This window comes from Erythranthe guttata, chromosome 2 (genome assembly GCF_056151865.1).
Source record: "Erythranthe guttata isolate IM_541 chromosome 2, IM_541, whole genome shotgun sequence".
In the NCBI taxonomy this organism is placed as follows: domain Eukaryota; kingdom Viridiplantae; phylum Streptophyta; class Magnoliopsida; order Lamiales; family Phrymaceae; genus Erythranthe; species Erythranthe guttata.
The window spans coordinates 14,921,562-14,941,348 of NC_142534.1; the positions used below are offsets into that span (position 1 = coordinate 14,921,562).

Genomic DNA, 19,787 nt, shown 5'->3' on the forward strand with positions numbered 1-19,787 from the left:
CCATACCTCAGGGATGGTGGTAATTTACCCTATTTTTAATAATTTATATATATATATATATATATATATATATATATATATATATATATATATATATATATATATATATATATATATATATATATATATATATATTTTTTTTTTTTTTTGGTATTATCACCATAAAAAGGCCCCCTAATTTATTACGTAATGTTTCTATGGGCTAAAGCCCCATTGAGCTCGGGCCGAAAAAAAAAAGTACTTTTCTGTAAAATTAACTCAAAACAATTTTCCGCCCAATTTAATAAAAAAAATCTCAACCGTCTCGAAGCTTCATTATTAACTAAATTTGAATCTGAACTTGAGTTCCGGAAAACCGCCTCCCTCCAATCGTCGCCCCCAAACCCTAGGGTTTTGCCGCTGTTGTTTTTCTTACATCATTTCCTAATAATTTTCCCCCAAATCTCTGAATTGAAACTCTCAATCATATATAAAAGTGATTTATCTGTTTGAATTTTTGTTAGCGTTTATAGATCTAGCAGCAGCGCAAATGGATTTTGGGCGCAAAAGGGGCCGACCAGACGCCGCTTTTTCTGGGAATGGAGGCTCCAAGAAGTACAAGGAAGGTTAGTTTTCGAATGTAATGATTTCATTTTTTGTTTTTAATTTACTTTGTTGATTGGGAATTAATAGATTTTGCGCTGTGACCTAATTTCCGATTCAAAAATAGTTTAATTTTTCCCTTTTCTTTTAGGATCTGATACAATGGATCTAATTTCTCAATGTTTGCTTGTCCGAACTTCATATTGTTATTATTACATGTTTGTGTATCCGTCGAAAGAAATTCACTGTAGGGAGGATATATATCTAGAACTTTCTAGGAAAGTAATGTATTTCTAATGATTGTTTTGTTTATAATCTTTATACATCTAGTAAAATATTTGTAGATATCTGATTTTAATGTGGGCGTTATCAATTAATAGAAGTTCTGAATTGGATGTTCTTTTAAGGCTCGATGATTTAAAAAGTGTCCGATGAAATATTAACTGAAGAAGGAAATAAATTTTCTGGTACAGAAACGGACTCGTTTACAAGTGGTGTAGGAAGCAAATCAAAGCCATGCACGAAGTTTTTCAGGTTATAATCTTGAATCTATATATAATAACAACAAGCTTTGTATGATCGAAACATATATTTTTTGCGACAAAACATTGCGGAAGTAGTAAAAGGTAACCGAATAGCATTTAAATTTTCGAGCTTTAAGTTCCATCTCCAGAGTCGTAGAAATTCCAGGTATTTGACTTGGCTTATATATGTTGACTTGTTTCATTGAGAAAGCCGAAGAGAAAGAACACCAAATAAACTTTCTTCTTGATTACCTATACTATGGGATGTAAAGATATATATTTGTCGGCTTTATAATTTTTTTTTTTCCCGTTTTCTATCTTGTTTGTGATATTCATGTTTTGCGTTATCAATGCAGCACATCTGGGTGCTCATTCGGCGATGCATGCCACTTCCTTCACTATTTCCCGGGCTACAACGCGCATTCGCAGCTGGCAAACATGGGCGGAAACACTGCAGCTCCAGCTGGAAGAAACGGAGCTTTTACCGATAACCCTTCTCCGAGCATGAAAACGAGAATCTGCAACAAGATCAACACTGCAGAAGGGTGTAGATACGGCGACAGTTGCCGCTTCGCCCACAGTGAGATGGAGCTCGGCAGCAAGCCGCCACCTATGCACGGCTACGAAGACCACCGAATGATGGGCCCACCAAGTGGTTTTCCCCAACGGCTTGAACCTGTGGCCAACTTTGGTGCATCTGCAACAGCTAAAATCAGTGTGGACGCCACTTTTGCCGGACCTATAATTGGGAAAAACGGGGTAAACTCGAAGCAGATTTGCCGCCAAACGGGCGTTAAGCTTTCTATAAAGGACCACGAGACAGATCCAAACCAGAGGAATATTGAGCTTGAAGGAACCTTTGATCAGATTAAGGAAGCTAGTTCGATGGTTCGCCAGCTCATCATGAATATAAGTGCAGCTGGCGGTCGAGGGGAGAAACCACCCATGGGTTCGTTCGGCGGTCATGGTGGTGGTGGTGGTGGGGGTGGTGGTGGGGGTGGTGGCCCACCAAGCCATTATAAGAAAAAAATGTGCGAGAAGTTTCCAAAGGGGTTGTGCACGTTCGGTGATAGGTGTAATTTTGCTCATTCTACCAGTGAGTTACGGTAGTTGTTGGGGTTTGTTTGTCAGAGTTACGAAACTTTTGTAGCGAAAAAAGAGAGGAAAAAAATGATGCTTTAGATTAAAACATAGACTTTTGACTGTATGCTTCTTTGTCTTGTTTTTGTTCTCATTAATTTGTTGTTTGTTTAAAAATATTAACTTATGGCAACTTTTCCTAGCTTCGATTGTGTCGATTTTGGCGTTCTCCCTCGTAAACATAAAACGTATTATGCATTGAGGTTTATTGAATTTAAAATAATACGAACAATAACAAAATAAGATGTCATTCAAAATGTGTCCATAAGCAACTTCACTCTTTTTATTTCTTGAATTTCACACTGAGTTTCCATAAACTTCGTGATTCAATAGACATATAAATCGAATACAAACCACGAAACCACATTTACCAAAATCGAAAAATAACGAAAAGATAACTTCTGAAAATTGTTGAAAAATCGAAACCAATCATATGTTCATGGCTCGGGGTTTGCTATAACCCAATCCACGATCGTCGGCAAAGCTAACTGAAAAAGTTTCATTGTAATAACAGATACAGGATCTTTAACACTCACTGCTGCAGACACAACATTCTGCACACAAAAAACGAGAGCCGAAAAACTAATAAATAAAAAGTGAAAAAATTGAGAGAAAATTAAATATAAAATGTGTGTAAATAAAAAATCAAACGACAAACGACTTACGAATAGTTGAAGAGGACCCGTGTCGAATAGGTAGGTTTTGTAATGTGAACCCACATCTCCAATTAATCTGCAAATTGTGTGTATTGTCGTTACCCGAAACTTTCTCCTATCCTCGTATCTGTTCATCGCAAACCCGAATTATATTACACGAAAATTCAGTCTCACTCGTCAATCAAAATTAATAAATTCTTGAATATTACGTACCTTCTAAACGCTAACGTTAGTTGATGTAACGGAATTCCGGAAACAGTATGCCTCTTAGCAACATTCTGCAGCTCAACCATAAGCCAATAGCAATCCTGCACAAACATTTCCAATAAAACATCAAACTTTCTTTTGTTTATTTACTAATTTCAATTTCTTTTTTTTTTTTTTTTTTTTTTTTTTATAATTGGTTTATACTGATTTTAATTTGTACCTCAATAGCCATGGTACTACCTTGCCCTAAATAGGGCTGCATCGCGTGGGCAGCATCGCCTAATAAAACGACACGTCCTTTTCCCCACGTGTTCATCATGTCAATATCGTAAATAGGTCTTCTTATTATCGTCTCTTCCTCTGTTCTTGATATCATTCCAGTTACTTCTTTGCACCAGTCTCCGTAACGTTCTAGAAGCATCTTTTTATAACCTGCACAATTCTTAGGAAAACAACAGAAGTTAAAACCAGACCAATTACATTTTTGATAATATATATATATATATGATATATAATATATGTTACCTTGGGAGGAAACAGGAGGATTTTTAACAAGGGCGTACCATTGCATCCTTCCCTTGCCAATATCTACGGCTAGTAAGTACTTGTTATATCCTAGGAAAAATTTGTACCTATATATATAATTCTAGATACAGTGAGTGAAGCACATATATACATATAATTAATAATGTAGGCACAATGTTTTTTCATTTCATGAACTTCATTAATGATTAATTACATTGGACGCTGTACTTTGTAGGATACACACACACACACACATACCCGGAACTAGGGAGATACGCGGGAAGACATTCTTGTACGCCCGTATAACATACGTATTTCGAGTTTTTTGGCTCATTATTAGGACCAAATAGTTTTGAGCGCACCTATAATAATACATGGATCAAATAATAATTAAATTATAATTAATTAATATGATACAGTCAAGAAAATTTAAAATTAAAGAAATATGATTACTCATTAATTTTGTAGACTGATAAAATAATTTGGCGCATATATATACCACGGATCGTAATCCATCGGCCCCGACCAATACATCGCCTTCGTATTGCTCGCCATTCTCAAGGAAGACTGTAACCTGGCAAATAATAATAATAATATAAGGAAAAAAAGTGTTAATTATTAATTAATTAAGAAAGAATTAATAAAATTTTCAGAGAAGTAAACCTTATTGGAATCACTAACAAAGTCAACAACTTTGGACTTGTTCATTACATTATCTTCACCAACTGCATTTAGTAGTATCCTCTGCAGTTCCACTCTACATATCATTTTACTAACCGGAATCCCTTTTCGTTTAGCCGGACTTCGAAAATCGATCTCAGCCAACCTAATCAAATCAAACAAAATTAATATAATATATATATCCGTTTATTTAAAAATTAAAAAAAATAATAATAATAATGTATACCATTGACCAGTGAGGCCATCAGCTATGCCATTTGGCGCGTCACTTGTTAAATTGCTTGCTTCGATAATAGCACTCGTGACATCTTTATCAATGGATTGAAGAAGATTTAAGCCACTGCTCGAGAGCTGAATCGGGCCTCGGGCCCGGCCCTCCCCTCGGGCCGTGGTCATGTCCTTCTCGAACACCGTGAAGTCGAATCCGCTGCGCTTTGCCGCCAGAGCGTAGACAAGGCCGCCAATTCCTCCGCCGGCAATCAAGATCTTCATCTTCTTCTTCTTCGTTTTCTTTCGGCTATTTTCTTCATGATCATTGAAAAAATCAGCTCCACTAATTTCACATCTTACGGTAAACACTAGTTGATTTTCGGATTTTCCATGCAACAATATTCCACGTGGCTGACTTGAGAGGTTAAGGCTATGACGATGAACAAAAGCCATGTGGTTAAATTAGCAAGATTTCATATGAACTTGCTCTGGAAAATTAAATATACAAAAGTATTAAAAACTGGCGCATGTGTTGCACGTGCTTGTATAGATCTAGTTATATGCTCACAGTTTTAATTATTTGCTCATCATTTAAGTCAAAGTGACAATAAATATCTAATTGCCTACCACTACCGACAGTCCCGTAGGTGAATCATGAATATTATTCAAGGTTAATTACGGTCACCTCGACGTGCAAATTACGAAAAAACCCTTCTTATTTCAACTATGAATCTTCGTACACGTGAAATTCAATAGGATCTTCTAGATTATGTGAAATGATCTCTTGTTTGTACTAATTTTGTGTAAAGAACAGTTTTCTCAATCTGATATTTACAAGTCAAGAGACACATCTTATGATCATCTTTTTTTTAAATGTGGAGCTCGAATGCGATAAAACGGATACAAACTGGTAAGAAGTTTCACAGTTGAAGAGTGGTTGTAATTACCAAAACATGAGGGTTTTTTTGTAATTTAACCTTAACTAGGAGCGACAGTAATTTACTCTTAAGAAATAAACAGTGCATGCAGATATATTCTATTATATTTTATTATGAAATGTAATAGTAATATCAGATGCATATAAATAATACATGTTTGAACGTGATCCCACGCCATGGATATTTATATAGTAGTAGTTGTTGAGTGTCAGAGAACAGGTGGAAAGCTAATTAAGGCAATTAATTATTTCTGCTACTTGCTATCATCAACTCTTAGGTTTAAATTTTTTTATTTTTTTAATTTAGGTTTTAATCTTAGAAATTAAATTATTCTTTTGAATTTTTTGTATATTTTTAAGGGGTTTTAGCTCGTAAATCCCATTTGGTTAGTTTTATATACGAGAGAGTTCTCGGTACTACATTTTGGACTATGCACTTCCTCCTTTTAAATTTCGTTTGCAGATAGCACCCTAGCCCATGCGAAATGTCTGGAATGCCCTTCACTTTATATTATTATTACAACTAGTACAGTTTCCCATTAACTATCACATATTCGCATGACTTTTTTTTCAATTTTTTGTCAGAGTTTTGGGAAGATTTGGACACTATTATTATATATTGGGAGGATGGATAATGGGTGTTTGGTTACATGTATAGATAAAATAGAGAAGAAAAAGAACATACAATATCGTTTAATGAAGGGTATTCCAGACATTTTTTATGCATAGGAAGCTAACAGTAAACGAAACCTAAAAAGGGTATGTAGTATCTAAAGTATAATACTATATATGAAACTAGCCATAAGGAATTTACGAACTAAAACCCCTATTTTTAATGTAAGTTAGTTTGCAGAGTTTAAAAATTCTACTAGTATTTTACATGGGGAAATTACGACCACCTCTTTAGTTATGGTCAAATTATGAAAAACCCCCTTCTGTTTGGGTAATTACAGCCACCCCTTCAACTATGTATTATCTTACGAAAATACCCCTCAAGAGGTAAATTTAGGGATGTTAAATCGGCAAAACCAAACCGAAATTTCGGTACGCCAACATTTCATAATGTTTGCTGAACTGAATATACGATTTGGTTCGGTAAATAACCGAATTACATAAATTTTATGTAAAAATATTTAAAAGGAGGGGGTGGCTGTAATTACCAAACAAGAGGGTTTTTTTTTCGTAATTTGGCCATACCTCGAGGGTGGCCGTAATTTGCCCATTTTATATTAACAAAAAAAAAAACACAATTATCATTTGGTGGTAAGTCAGAAACCTAACTGAAACCCGTTACCGAAGCAAAACCGTTTAGCTTACCCAAACGCATCCTAAACGGGTCAGCTTAGAATCTGACCCGTACCCGTTGAGCAAGAGAAAATCCTGTAATAAAGACACAAAGGTATAATAGCCACAAAACAACTTGCATTAATATATGATTCAGAAATAAAAAATTGTATGTTATAGGACTTACATTCCAATCTTGCAATTTGTTATGGAAATAAGGTACCAACACAAGTAAATTGCCTCATATTCACACAACAGCAGTTATCCTCTTTTCTACAAGAGGCAATTAATTATTAATTAATTGGCTAAAAATTAGCAACCGAAATACCGTAATTCCAAATTGTTAATTTATTATTATTTAAAAAAAAATTCTGGTATTATTCATTACAATGATGATACCCAGTTTCCATCTGGAGTCCTCTGGAACCTTCTAGGCTGTTCTGAAGGAAAAGTCTCTCTCCAATTTGGATTTCTGATCAAGTAATCCCACTTCCTGGATAGATAAATATATATTTCCACTTATTATTTTTACGACACACTATTTTTCGAGTCTCGAAAAGTACATATATATATATATATATATATATATATATATATATATATATATATATAAAAGAAAAGGTATTTAATTACCTTCTTTCATTATCTACAAAATCAGGAGCTTCGGCAGAAGGCGAAGACGAACACGTAAGCAGTATTTCTATATCGGAAAGACGTTGCAGTGTTGTTGCAATGCGCTTTTGCCGTATGGTCCTACCAAAAGAATTCGTAATTCATAAACTATGAACAAAAAAACGCAGGCGCACAAAAAAAAATTTGATTTATGTTCATATGTTTAGGTATATATATAAAAAATTGGAAAACAATTTACCAAACACATGGAGCGATGACAAAATTGTCGGAGTTAGTCTCGTATGTATCGAGCAACTTGTGGGACAAATTAGGGTCCTCGAAAGATGCAGTCACTCTAATTCTTCGTACAATTTCATCGGGGCATCTCGATTTTCTATCGAAACTCGCAGGGGTTATTGATCCGTTGGATGTATCCACCTAAGCAAACAAATATTGAAAATGATTCCAAGAAGATAAAAAATCAACAAAAAATAAAATTCAAAAGTTGAAGCTAACCACAAATCCATGGAAAATCGGGCATGCAAACCCTTCGGTGTTCAATTTCGTGTTTTGCCCAAGAACATGCAGAGTTCGAATCTGAAAATTTTCGCTCCTAATTCTCAGCGTCTCGATAATCTTTGCACACAAAGGATAAGAATATCCCTCCAATTTTTTTCTATTTTTCGGAGCAAGATTTGGATGCTGCAGGAAAGTTTGTTACAAAATCATTAAATAAATAATATATTCCCCGATTCAATATTTTCTACTGAAAAATCAAATGCAAAAAGCGGGGGAGAAAAATGGGCATACTTGAGACGAGATATCGTCGAACCCACCAACCAGATGCACCTGAAAAGCACGACTTTACACAATAAGCCCCAAATTTTTTTTACCAGGAATTGAAATGAGAAACCATGATTATATGAAGAAAATTAATATTTAATATAGCGTACATCCAAGAGAGTATCGGAATCCCGATCAGTGATTAAAGATAACATCTGACTCAGACCGTTTTCAACAACGTTTGGAAAATCCATATGGGCAAGAGATATCCTGTAATAACAAAAACAAAGACAAATGATAACCACAAAAAGTCGAGTCGCTGCATTATATGATTCAGAAAGTTTTCTTGCATGGTAGAAACTTAGAACTTACATTCCGGTTCTGCAGTTTCTTATCGAAATACCGACACAAGTTGTTGCCTCATCAGTACCGACTAACTTGGGAGAAGGAAAATTTGCGAAAACAAATGTGTGAGCGGTGAAAGAATGTAAGCAAAGTAATCGAAAAATTGGACATGACCAAATATTTTTGGGCAAAATTCGTAGATTCCTAAAATCAAATATAAAAAGTATTTCGTAAGACGTAGCTGCATTGAATTCGTAGATTCCAAAAATGGGGTCAAAACAAAATTCACGTTGAAGATTTTTGAATGCATGATGTTGTTGTATATCCAAAAGAATTATATTGCAAGCCATGCATATATGCTAAAACTACAAAGACGACAAATTGATTTCAAAAAAATAATATGAAATAATTAGAATTAGATAATTTTAGATTCTAAGCGCAAATTTCCGAACACAACAAACTTCAAACATATACCCTTGCCGAGAAAAAAAGGAAAAAAAAAAAGAAGAAACTTTAAATAGATGATGATAAAAGCATACGTCAACTAAAGCAGGGTCAACGGTTGCGAATTCCTTTTGAAAGATGTAAACCGATTTACTAATTTTCGACTTCACTGAATTAGAGTCTTCCGAAACCGAGAATTTCTTCTCCGCCGTAGATTTAAATGAGTTTGAGGCCGACACCAAATCCGGATGCTCCATCAAAGCTATCAAAGTGTCCGTTCCCTGTTTATGATACAAAAATAAAAATAAAAAAATGCCGAAATTCAATAACGACACATAAAGAAAACAGCTCAAACTGAATATCCAAATAATTTCGTTACAACTAAGCAATGTACTGAAGTGTTAGTTTATTGTTACTGCTGACATATCCTTTCTAGAGAACACGAGCATTATCCATCCATACGTGCATAAATCGAACACATATCTATTTATTTTTTGAAGAGCGGCCTTCTTTTTGAAAATCGAAGCAAATTTTTGCCCCGTTCACGTACCCTTTGGACAAAATCTGCAAATTCAAGATTCATCAACAGATATACTCCGGTTTTTTATTCACGCCCCGATAATTTCCCATCGTCTGGAGTCTAACGTATTTCCCCACATCACATAACAGTATTATCACTAGGTTATAGTACAAAAAAGTGAGATCGCGATTATAAAACGAAGGGGCCGCTTATTACACTTGTAAACACAAATCGGGGGAACAAAATCAAGCCGTTTTCGATATTCGATGCTGCATTTTGCCAGCAGATAAATATGGGTGAAACAAATTAGGGTTTAAAGGAAAGCACCATTCTTCTTTCAACTTGTACAGATCAATGTTTCTTCATTCTTCTTATACAAAACAACAAATACAACTACATATATAATTTTTTTAATATGAAGTTAAGAACTTATACACAAATCAAATCAATTTTCGGAATTAAAACATCGTATGAAACAGCAGAATCGTTCGATAAACACCCAAAATAATTTTTCAAGTATTGGATTCAGATTACGGATTAAGACTGCGGAATTAATATTATTATACAGTTAACTTGAAAAACTGAGAGATGAATGAATACCTGGGACGATTCATCGGGAGAAAATGGAACTCCGGCCACATAAATCATGCTTGAAAATTTGTCTGCGGTGGTCGGAAAATACTTTTGATTTTTGAATCATCTAAAATATTTTGGTAGGGATGGGATATTTGACTTTTTTTTTTTTTTTTTTAAACAAAATAAAATAAATAAATAATGGGATTTGACTTGTTCAAGTTTAAGTTTTTATTTTTATTTTATGGGTAAATTACAACAACTGAGGTATGGTCAAATTACGAAAAAACATTTCTTGTTTGGATAATTACATCTACACTTCAACTATGAATATTCTTACTTACACTTTCACCACTTATGGTGTCAAATTCAACATAATCATATAGATTCCGTAGAATGTGCTCTAGTTTGTACTCGTTTTGTGTAAAAAACGGTTTCTGATGCACCACAATCTGATATATACAAGCCAAAAAACACATCTTTTGATCATCTTTGCTTCAAAATGAGGAGTTCGAATGGAATAAAACGGGTACAAAAGTGATAATATTTCATTTAATCAAGAAGATTCCGCTAAATTTGAAACCATTAGGGTGGACGTGTAAGAAAATTTATAGTTGAGGGATTATTGTAATTACCCAAACAAAATGGGAGTTTTCGTAATTTTACCATACATCAAGGGTGGTTGCAATTTACCCTTATTTTATTTATCATTTTTCTTGAAATAAACATTTATTTTCCCCCGATTTTAGATTACCCCTTATTTTTTTTATTTTTATTTTTATTATTATTATTATTATTATTATTATTATTATTATTATTATTATTATTATTATTATTATTATTATTATTATTATTATTATTATTATTATTATTATTATTATTATTATTATTATTATTATTATTATTATTATTATTATTATTATTATTATTATTATTATTATTATTATTATTATTATTATTATTATTATTATTTTTATTTTTATTATTATTATTATTATTATTATTATTATTATTATTATTATTATTATTATTTGAACTTCTTTTAGGATTGTAATGGAAATAGATTTGAGTTTTGGATTTAAAAAAAAAATCATTTACTAAAACAATATTATGTAGTTTATAATATATGTGAATAAAATAATATATTTTTTTAGTGTAAATTCACGAAAAACCTCTCTTGTTTGGATAATTACATCTACCCCTTAACTATGATTTTTTCTTACACCTCCACCATTATGGTGTCAAATTCAACATAATCATCTATATTTCGTGAAATGTGCTCTAGTTTGTACTTATTTTGTGTAAAAATACAGTTTCTGATGCACCACAATCTGATATATACAAGTTTAAAAACACATATTATTTATGATCATCTTTCTTCAAAATGTGGAGTTCGAATAGTATAAAACGCGTACAAAAGTGATAATAATCCATATAATCTCGAAAATTACACTAAATTTGAAACTGCAAGGATGGACGTGTAAAAAGATTTATAGTTAAGTGGGGTGGTTGTAATTATCCAAACATGATGTTTTTTTTTTGTAAATTGACCATACCTTAGGAAGGTGATTGTAATTTACCCAATTTTTTAATCATATGCCGATTTTGATAAAAAAAAACGATATTAGAGTAATTTTCATTACATTTTTTGTATTTATGGAATTGTTGTGAAATGAAATTGGAATTAGTATTTTAATATTTTTCGAAATTGTTGATTTGGATCTAATTCATCGAATTTCCTACCTCCAGTGCTATGTGGTCTTTTAATAAAGAGTGAAATTAAATTGATGAATATTTACTATGGTAAATTTCACTTTCCCCTTGTACTTTGACTCGATATTATTTTACTTTCTTTTACTTTTAATTGTATTGATTTCTCCCCTTTGAAAAATTATTTCAATGTGGCATCGCTGTTAGTTTTTAGACATTTAACAGTAACACCGTTTGATCCAAGTCTGAAAATTAACTATGTGTTCGATTTTTGGATTCACTTGTAACTAACTACGTGTTCGATTTTTGATATCGATTATGGATTATGTCCATTCTTTTAGTTTCGTCAACCGCGTGATTAAACTCATTAGTTACTAAATGGCTAATATAGCTAATGTCCCAATTTATACATAAATGCTTCTAGTATATATGTATGTATACGTGTATGTATATATGTATATACATATTATGCCGTTTGAATCAATCTTGGCCTACAATAACCCATTCCATGAATTTTGGCATAGCTAGTTGCAGTAGTTTGTTTGACACATGAAATGCAGGATGTTTCACCCTCAGTACACCTGCTACATTCTGCACACATTAAAATATATAAATTAATTTAAATTAAATAACTAATTAATCATAGAATGTGAAGATCAAATTATCAAAAGACTTACAAATATAGGACCAATGTCTATTAAGTATGTCTGATAAAATGCAGTCAACGTCGACGCCAGCCTGCAAATCGAATGCACTATTCTTACTCGAAACATCCTCTTCTTTTCGAATCTGCTTATGTGGAAACGAACAACGTTGTTCAATCAAAATCAAGAATCCCCTAATATATGCATATTAGGAAATTAAATAATTAAGTCTTTTATACCTTGTAAACGCGGTTGTTATTTGATCCAACGGAATTTCGGAAATAGTGTGCCTTTGAGCAAGATTCTGCAGCTCAAGCATAAGCCAATAACAATCCTGCAAAAAACACGAAACTTTAGTAACATAGTACACTACTATAATTAGTTCCGAAATGCAAAAAAAAAAAAAAAAAAAAAAATTATCGAAAAGTTAAAAACCTCGATAGCCATGCTACCGCCTTGGCCTAGATTCGGTAGCATCGCATGAGCAGCATCGCCTAATAAAATGACACGGCCCTTCCCCCAAGTGCTAATCATATCTATGTCGTGTATCGGTCTTCGTATAATCGCCTCCTCGTTTGTTCTGCCTATAATTTTGATTACCTCGTCGCACCACCCTCCGAAACATTCCAAAAGCATGTTTTTATTACCTGCATAAATTATTAAAAATACCAATATATATGTCATATATCATATATATAGGAATTTGATTTATTATTATTTTTTCTTTTTTTTTAATCTCGTGTGGCGAGATATATACCTATGGAGGAAACGGGACTTTCACGCGGCTCCCTAACGAAGGCGTACCATTGCATCCTCCCCTTGCCAATGTCTAATGCAACAAAGTACTTGTTTCTTCCTATGAATATTTTGTATCTATATATATACAGACAAGCACAAACGTAAGAATCATATTACATATCGATGAGGAGAAGTACGTTGTGTATACATACATATATATATATACGTACCCGAAAGAAGGGAGGTACGTGGGATGAAACTCTGCTACACCAGTGTAACATATGAAGTTCGAGTATTTCGGCTCTTTATTCGTACCAAACAGCTTCGACCGCACCTATTTGTAACAATATGTATATAAAAAAACGAAGTAGATCTTATTTATTTATTTATTTTGTGTTCCTTAATATAAACTAGTTATATATATATATACCATGGATCGTATTCCATCCGCGCCAACCAATATATCGCCTTCGTATTGTTCGCCATTTTCAAGAAAGACCGTAACCTGCAATTAATTAACAAAAAATTATAAAAACTAATTAAACAAAATACAATTAGTGGTAGATTTAATTAATTTTCAGACAAGTAAAACCTTTTTAGAATCACTAACAAAGTCAGCAACTTTGGACTTGTTCATTACATTATCTTCACCAACTGCATTTAGTAGTATCCTCTGCAGTTCCATTCTACATATTATTCGAGTCACCGGTATACTCTTCTGTATAGCCGGTGTTAGAAAATCGAACTTCGCAAACCTATAAAAAATATTTTTTTTGTAAATATATTATATTAAAAAAATAAAGATATATAATTATATATGTATATATACCATTGACCAGTGGTGCCATCAGCTAAGCCATTTAACCTATCACCAGTTACATAACCAGATTCCATAATTTCTCTTGCAGCATCTTTATCAATAGATTCCATTAATCCCATAGCACTGCTCAAGAGCTGAATCGGGCCCCGCTCGAGCCCCTCCCCTCTGACAGCTGTCAAGTCCTTCTCGAACACCTTGACATCGAATCCGCTCCTCTTTGCCGCCAGCGCGAAAACAAGACCGCCGATTCCTCCACCGGCAATCAAGATTTTCAGCGTCTTTTTTTTGCCGCCGGTATTTTCGCATCGAACCGTGCGTGTCGTTAATCTCTTGCTCGATTTTCTTTCTCTAATAAATAATCCCGCAGAATTCGAAACGTTGAGGCTGTCATGAATACAAGCCATGTAATATTTTTTTTGCTTCTGTTAATTATTTCAAGATATGCATGCAACTGAATATATATGTATATATATGCATATATATGAAACAATTTTTGAAATATATATATTGAGATATTAAAAAATGGAATGAAGAAAGTTGACCGTATTAGAGATAAGCAGCAGTAGTAATAGTGTTGAACTGTTCAACAATATCCTTTTTTATTTAATCGAATTTATTTAAGTCAAATTTAGGCAGCATTATATTATATATATAAATTATAATAAGGGTAAATTACAAAAACCCCCCTGAGGTATGGTCAAATTACAAAAATCCCCCTCTTGTTTGGATAATTACATCTACCCCCCTCAACTATGATTTTTTCTTAGACCTCCACCTTTATGGTGCCAAATTCAACATAGTCATCTAGATTCCGTGAAATGCGCTCTAGTTTGTACTCGTTTTGTGTAAAAAATACAGTTTCCGATGCACCACAAACAGATATATACAAGCTAAAAATCACATATTATGATCATCTTGCTTCATAATGTAGAGTTTGAATGGGATAAACGGGTACAAAAGTGATAATATTCCATATAATCTCGAAGATTCCACTAAATTTGAGGAGTTGAGGGGGTGGTTGTAATTATCCAAACAAGAGGGGTGTTTTTGTAATTTGACCATACCTAGGGGGGTGTTTGTAATTTACCCTTATAATAATGTTGAGCAAGTTGGACTGCTGATCAATTAAGAGTTGAAAATTTGAAATATTCAGAGCATGTATTACTAGACCAGAACAATTAATTTTCAGAGCAGTTAATTTCTTTTTAAAATGAGATTAAAATAAAATAAAATAATTTATTAAATATAAACAGTTGCAGGAAAATCCGCCCCTATTCTTTGATACATGATTATTGCATGATAGATGTGTGGGCCCCCTACCGCCAGCTCGAATTTTGAATTACCAAATATTTTTTCCCATTTGTTTTATGTACCAATGGTACTTCAATAATTGGCCGGAAGAAATATTTAATACCAACAAATAAGACTAGCAAATCGAATGAAATGCTATTTACGGTTAGAAAATTGCTATTTGCGGTTTATAACAAAACCCCTCTAAACTTTCCAAAAACCCCCCAAACTACAAAATAGCAAAAAAAGAAAAAAAAAAATTCGAAAATTCGAAATCAAGCTTGAAGAAGGGTTGGGCTTCGATTTTTTGATGTAATTTCGACTCTTTTATGTGTAATATGCACTGAGTAGGTCGATTACGGAACCAATTTCATGTTAAAAAGCCCTACAAATAATTTGTAGGGCTTTTTTTTTTTCGCAAAAAAATATTTGAACGCCCAAGATGGACGTTCAATTAATTTTTTATTTTTATTTTTTTTGCACTGGACGCCCAAATGCAGCTTGCACGCCCAAGTTGGGCGTGCACTGCATGAATGGGCGCCCAAGTTGGGCTTTTACGCGTTTTGGGGGGTTTTTGGATTTTTTTGGGAAGTTTTGGGGTTTTAGAGAGATAAAGTGTTTTTTGTTATAAACCGCAAATAACAATTTTCAAACCGCAAATAGCAAGTCCCCAAATCGAAAATACAAAAAAAAAAGTCAGACTAGATTGGTTGGCAAAGCAACTTAATCGGGACAATAGACGAAAAAAATAAAGTCTCAACTTGGTCAAATAAAATTTAAATAAAACATGTTTAGGTTGGTGCACACTCTAGCTAGGTCGTCAGGCTCGGACCCGAACTCGCCTCCCCACGGGTCGGTTTTGGGTCCCCTAAAAGTCGGACACGGACCCGCACCAAACCTGACACGCCCCTTGGTCGTGTCTGTATCTAAGTGACCGTTCCATCAATAGATAGCCTTCTACTTTTGTACATGTTTAAGTTTTCAACAATTTGTGAGACAAAGTTGAAAATAGTTAAGAAATTGACAAAATTTCATAAGCTTCTATTAGTGGCAATGGGAGTACAATCTAGCACCGAATGTACTGGAGTAGTCTATTTATTTGATTGATAATCTGAATAGCCAATTGAAAATCCAAATCTAAGATTCGCCGACGTGAGTACCATATTAAAAAGGTACCCTAGTTTTGAAAATATATATAAGGAGGTCCAATGTTTTTTTCTTTCTTAGTCAAAAACCCAAATTCTAATCTTAATTTGTGAGACCCCCTGAACAATTTAAAATACCCATTTTACCCTTTAGTTTCAATTCAATAAATATCCTATCACCTAATCTTCTCTTTCTCTTCCTCTCACGTGTCGCAACCACCATCTCAGACCCACCATCTCAGACCCACCAACTCTCCCTCTCTCTCTCTCTCTCTCTCTCTCTCTACATCTCCCCCTCTCTCGCCAGATCCGATCTATCTCCCGTCGCCGCGGCCACCACTGCCGCCGCCGCCGCCGCCAAGATCTGAAGTCTCTGTCGTTCAACTTGACTGACTTTGGAGGGATGGGGGATGGGTCGACTCTCAACACGGCGGCGTTTGAGAAGATGATGTCGGCAATTTCGAAGCTGGGAAAAAAGGGGGCGGCCGGCTCAATTTTCCTCGGGGCAGTTGCCAAACAGCGCCGTTTAATCTCACGAGACACATGACTCTGTTTCTTGCCGAAGGTGCTGTCATCATCGGAATTGACGTGAGTACTTCTTTTATGTTACGAATTTCATCAACTCTGACATAGATTATAACTTTGTTTGAATATTAATGATGATTAAGTAATTTAGTTACTAAATCATTTTCTCATGATTAACAATTTACATAGATTTGACATGATTTAATTACTCTGGTTAATGGTTAATGGTTAATGGTTAATGATATGATGTAGTTTGTGTGAATTTTCCCCAACCGATGATATCCACTCAATGTTTTTGTGCTAGTATTTGTCACCATTGAATTCATGTATAAAAGGCCTGATAGATGTATGAACTATCTCTAATAGTCATGATTTTGTTAGTATTGTGAAACCAGTCCAAGATTAAGAGCAATATATCATCTTATTTAGATAGATTATAGATGTATGAATTCGTTGATTCCACGTCTTAATGATCCAGCACATGTAAACACATGTAGTAATATATAGTAACATATAGTAACATTTAGTAACATTTGCATGTGACTGTGTATTTGATTTGTTTTTATTTATTTGCTAAGATTCTTATTTAGCTGCCGATATTTGATTCCAAACAGGGTTTCGTTTGGGTTTTCTGTTTCTCTTTCCACCTTTTCTGCATTCGCTGCTGTTTTTTTGCTCATCTACTTTGCTTTCACAATTGACATCTCTCTGTATATGTGTGTGTGTGTGTGTGTGTGTGTGTGTGTGTGTGTGTGTGTGTGTGTGTGTGTGTGTGTGTGTGTTGCCAATTTTATCATTGGCTGCAAATTGGACTGAGCCCTGTTTGGAATCAAATATCGGCAGCTAAATCAGCAAGAGTTTCGTATGAAAAAAGCGATTTGTGGTTTAAATTCATTAATGCTTGTGCTTGTGCAGTTTCTGCAGGATAATAATTTTGCTATAAGTATTTTTTGTGTTCCTGAGAAATTAGAAAATCAGGAGGTTGAAGTTAGTTTAGTTATATTATTATTTATGACCGTTTTGTACACGTTACATTATGTGTTTAGCCAGTGATACTTAATCCAGCTTTAAAACAAGCCTTGTGGTTTTAACTGTCAATTTTCTGAAATCGAATACGCTTTTGTTACCCCCGAAGTATTCTTTTTTTTATGGCATGTTAAAAAACTATTTCTAGCATTGTGAATTTCCCATTCAATTTGAGACGATCAGGATGAAATTTTCCATTTTCAGTAGTTAATCATTACAGATTTGCAATATAATAAACGCAGAAAAATACTTTAACCGATGTGAAATTCTACACCATCTAAAATGTGTAATTTGATGGGCCAGGACTTATCGTGTTTTGTTTTTGGATTTAGGTTTCGACACAGTGCTGTAACTATGGTGGAAACACTTTTTGAAGATATATTTCGAGTTGACGAGCTAGACCCTGATGGCAAAAAGTTTGATAGGGTTTCGACACATGTAGTAATATATAGTAACATATAGTAACATTTAGTAACATTTGCATGTGACTGTGTATTTCACTATATATGACTATACTTTTATAGATAGTCACATGTAGTCATATACATGTAGTCATATATAGTCACATGTAGTCATATACATGTAGTTATATTTAGTCACATGTAGTCATATATAGTCACATATTGTCATATAGATATAGTCATATATATTCACATGTAGTTATATATAGTCATATATAAGTTATGTGGTGATTCTGATGTATAGTGATGTTGATGATTGCGTTTTTTCAATTTTTTGTTGGGTGCGAATTGATTTATAATATCATTATTCAAATTTTGAATTTTGTTGGAGATGTAGATGAATTTTTTTTTTTATACAATCAACGATATATATAATCGGTCGACCATAACTTTGGGTAAAAAGACAGTACATGACTATAGTCTTATATAATCATATGTAGTCATATTCGAAACAGTGAAGTTTTCGGGAAAAAAAAATCAGAAAAACAAAAGCTAAAAAAAAAAAAAAAAAAAAAAAAAACTTATATAGTCATATATAGTCATATTCGAAACAGGGAAGTTTTCGGGCAAAAAAATCAGAAAAAAAAAATAAAAAAAAATAAAAATAAAAAAAAAAATAAAAAAAAAAACGAAAATACTAAATGCAGTAGCAAAAATGTTGAATGCAGTTGGACGAAAATAGTAAAATAAGGGCACAATAGTACTTTTCCCTCTCTAGGGGGTTATCTCAAAGAAAGAATTTTAGGGGTGGACCTATTCCTATTTATTTTCCATATGAGGGGTGTATATCTAATGTACTCTATTAAAAATACATTAAACATCTCATGTAAGAAGCATCTCACATCAACCTAATATAACATAACAACTCAATTCGATTATGTTATTTCAAAAATATTTTTTAAATAAACGGGTATATATATATATATATATATATATATATATATATATATATATATATATATATATATATATATATATATATATATATATATATATATATACACACACACACGCACACACATATTTATAAAGGAGTCTAGACGAATTTTTTTTTATCAAAAAAGTCCACACATTGTTCAAAAGTTTGTAAAAAACTAAAATAGTCCATCACATTTTAATATGCTCTAATTTCATTCTTTAATTTAATTTAACCTCAATTTGGCCCAAAATTATTCAATTTTGACCCAAAACACAATTTCGTCCGTCGTCCGGCGTTGATTTTTTTTTCTTTTCTTTAACATCTTTTTGCCCCCGTTTAAACAACAATATTTCAGTGGTTGACAATAATATTAGCTACATTACTGCTAAACACAGTAATATTAACTATACTGCAGTTTAACACAACAATATTGCTATATTAATCTCTAGCACAATAATATTAACACAACAAAAGTCATTGTTATAA

At 33.3% G+C, this 19,787-nt stretch overlaps 4 protein-coding genes and 1 long non-coding RNA gene across 8 annotated transcripts; 2 read left to right on the forward strand and 3 right to left on the reverse strand.

Moving 5' to 3' along the window:
* The first annotated feature begins 277 nt into the window (after positions 1-277).
* LOC105969528 (zinc finger CCCH domain-containing protein 14) lies at positions 278-2,392 on the forward strand. Its single transcript, XM_012994296.1, has 3 exons — positions 278-605; positions 1,056-1,116; positions 1,463-2,392. Exons 1-3 carry the CDS (start codon positions 530-532, stop codon positions 2,214-2,216), a joined length of 891 nt encoding a protein of 296 aa, XP_012849750.1. The 5' UTR covers positions 278-529; the 3' UTR covers positions 2,217-2,392.
* Positions 2,393-2,505: 113 nt separating this feature from the next.
* Positions 2,506-5,085, reverse strand: LOC105969527 (zeaxanthin epoxidase, chloroplastic). Of its 2 annotated transcripts, none has more exons than XM_088812513.1 (9): positions 4,542-5,085; positions 4,316-4,460; positions 4,134-4,208; positions 3,893-3,996; positions 3,635-3,741; positions 3,330-3,541; positions 3,116-3,210; positions 2,912-3,029; positions 2,506-2,800 (listed from the first exon to the last, which is right to left on the reverse strand). In XM_088812513.1, the coding sequence occupies exons 1-9, from the start codon at positions 4,976-4,978 to the stop codon at positions 2,684-2,686; spliced, it is 1,410 nt and encodes a 469-aa protein (XP_088668639.1). In that variant the 5' UTR covers positions 4,979-5,085; the 3' UTR covers positions 2,506-2,683. The 2 variants fall into 2 exon arrangements, with proteins under 2 accessions (XP_088668639.1, XP_012849749.1); XM_012994295.2 differs by having other exon boundaries at positions 4,298-4,460; positions 4,542-5,084.
* Positions 5,086-6,864: 1,779 nt separating this feature from the next.
* LOC105969577 (protein N-terminal asparagine amidohydrolase family protein) lies at positions 6,865-10,189 on the reverse strand. Of its 3 annotated transcripts, none has more exons than XM_088812524.1 (10): positions 10,051-10,189; positions 9,026-9,211; positions 8,514-8,578; positions 8,312-8,411; positions 8,169-8,207; positions 7,875-8,060; positions 7,618-7,796; positions 7,380-7,499; positions 7,146-7,239; positions 6,865-7,019 (listed from the first exon to the last, which is right to left on the reverse strand). In XM_088812524.1, exons 1-10 carry the CDS (start codon positions 10,096-10,098, stop codon positions 7,008-7,010), a joined length of 1,029 nt encoding a protein of 342 aa, XP_088668650.1. In that variant the 5' UTR covers positions 10,099-10,189; the 3' UTR covers positions 6,865-7,007. The 3 variants fall into 3 exon arrangements, with proteins under 3 accessions (XP_088668650.1, XP_088668643.1, XP_012849805.1); XM_088812517.1 differs by having other exon boundaries at positions 7,135-7,239; XM_012994351.2 differs by having other exon boundaries at positions 6,914-7,239.
* Positions 10,190-12,136: 1,947 nt separating this feature from the next.
* LOC105969461 (zeaxanthin epoxidase, chloroplastic) lies at positions 12,137-14,590 on the reverse strand. The gene is made up of 9 exons (XM_012994215.2): positions 13,945-14,590; positions 13,708-13,870; positions 13,546-13,620; positions 13,346-13,449; positions 13,135-13,250; positions 12,813-13,024; positions 12,617-12,711; positions 12,411-12,522; positions 12,137-12,324 (listed from the first exon to the last, which is right to left on the reverse strand). Exons 1-9 carry the CDS (start codon positions 14,337-14,339, stop codon positions 12,214-12,216), a joined length of 1,383 nt encoding a protein of 460 aa, XP_012849669.2. The 5' UTR covers positions 14,340-14,590; the 3' UTR covers positions 12,137-12,213.
* Positions 14,591-16,575: 1,985 nt separating this feature from the next.
* LOC148772433 (uncharacterized) lies at positions 16,576-18,702 on the forward strand. Its single transcript, XR_016029392.1, has 2 exons — positions 16,576-16,958; positions 18,254-18,702. It is a non-coding gene; the product is annotated as an uncharacterized LOC148772433 (long non-coding RNA).
* The last annotated feature ends 1,085 nt before the right edge of the window (positions 18,703-19,787 follow it).

Coding starts and splice junctions, on each gene's coding strand:
- LOC105969528 (XM_012994296.1), top strand. CDS start 530: ATGGATTTTGGGCGCAAAAGGGGCCGACCAGACGCCGCTTTTTCTGGG. Junction 606..1,055: donor CTCCAAGAAGTACAAGGAAG/GTTAGTTTTCGA, acceptor TTTCTGGTACAG/AAACGGACTCGTTTACAAGT. Junction 1,117..1,462: donor CCATGCACGAAGTTTTTCAG/GTTATAATCTTG, acceptor TTATCAATGCAG/CACATCTGGGTGCTCATTCG.
- LOC105969527 (XM_012994295.2), bottom strand. CDS start 4,978: ATGGCTTTTGTTCATCGTCATAGCCTTAACCTCTCAAGTCAGCCACGT. Junction 4,461..4,541: donor GATGGCCTCACTGGTCAATG/GTATACATTATT, acceptor TGATTTGATTAG/GTTGGCTGAGATCGATTTTC. Junction 3,211..3,329: donor GTAGTACCATGGCTATTGAG/GTACAAATTAAA, acceptor ATGTTTGTGCAG/GATTGCTATTGGCTTATGGT.
- LOC105969577 (XM_088812517.1), bottom strand. CDS start 10,098: ATGATTTATGTGGCCGGAGTTCCATTTTCTCCCGATGAATCGTCCCAG. Junction 7,797..7,874: donor CGATTTTCCATGGATTTGTG/GTTAGCTTCAAC, acceptor TTGTTTGCTTAG/GTGGATACATCCAACGGATC. Junction 7,500..7,617: donor GTCATCGCTCCATGTGTTTG/GTAAATTGTTTT, acceptor TTCTTTTGGTAG/GACCATACGGCAAAAGCGCA.
- LOC105969461 (XM_012994215.2), bottom strand. CDS start 14,339: ATGGCTTGTATTCATGACAGCCTCAACGTTTCGAATTCTGCGGGATTA. Junction 13,871..13,944: donor GATGGCACCACTGGTCAATG/GTATATATACAT, acceptor TATTTTTTATAG/GTTTGCGAAGTTCGATTTTC. Junction 12,712..12,812: donor GCGGTAGCATGGCTATCGAG/GTTTTTAACTTT, acceptor TGTTTTTTGCAG/GATTGTTATTGGCTTATGCT.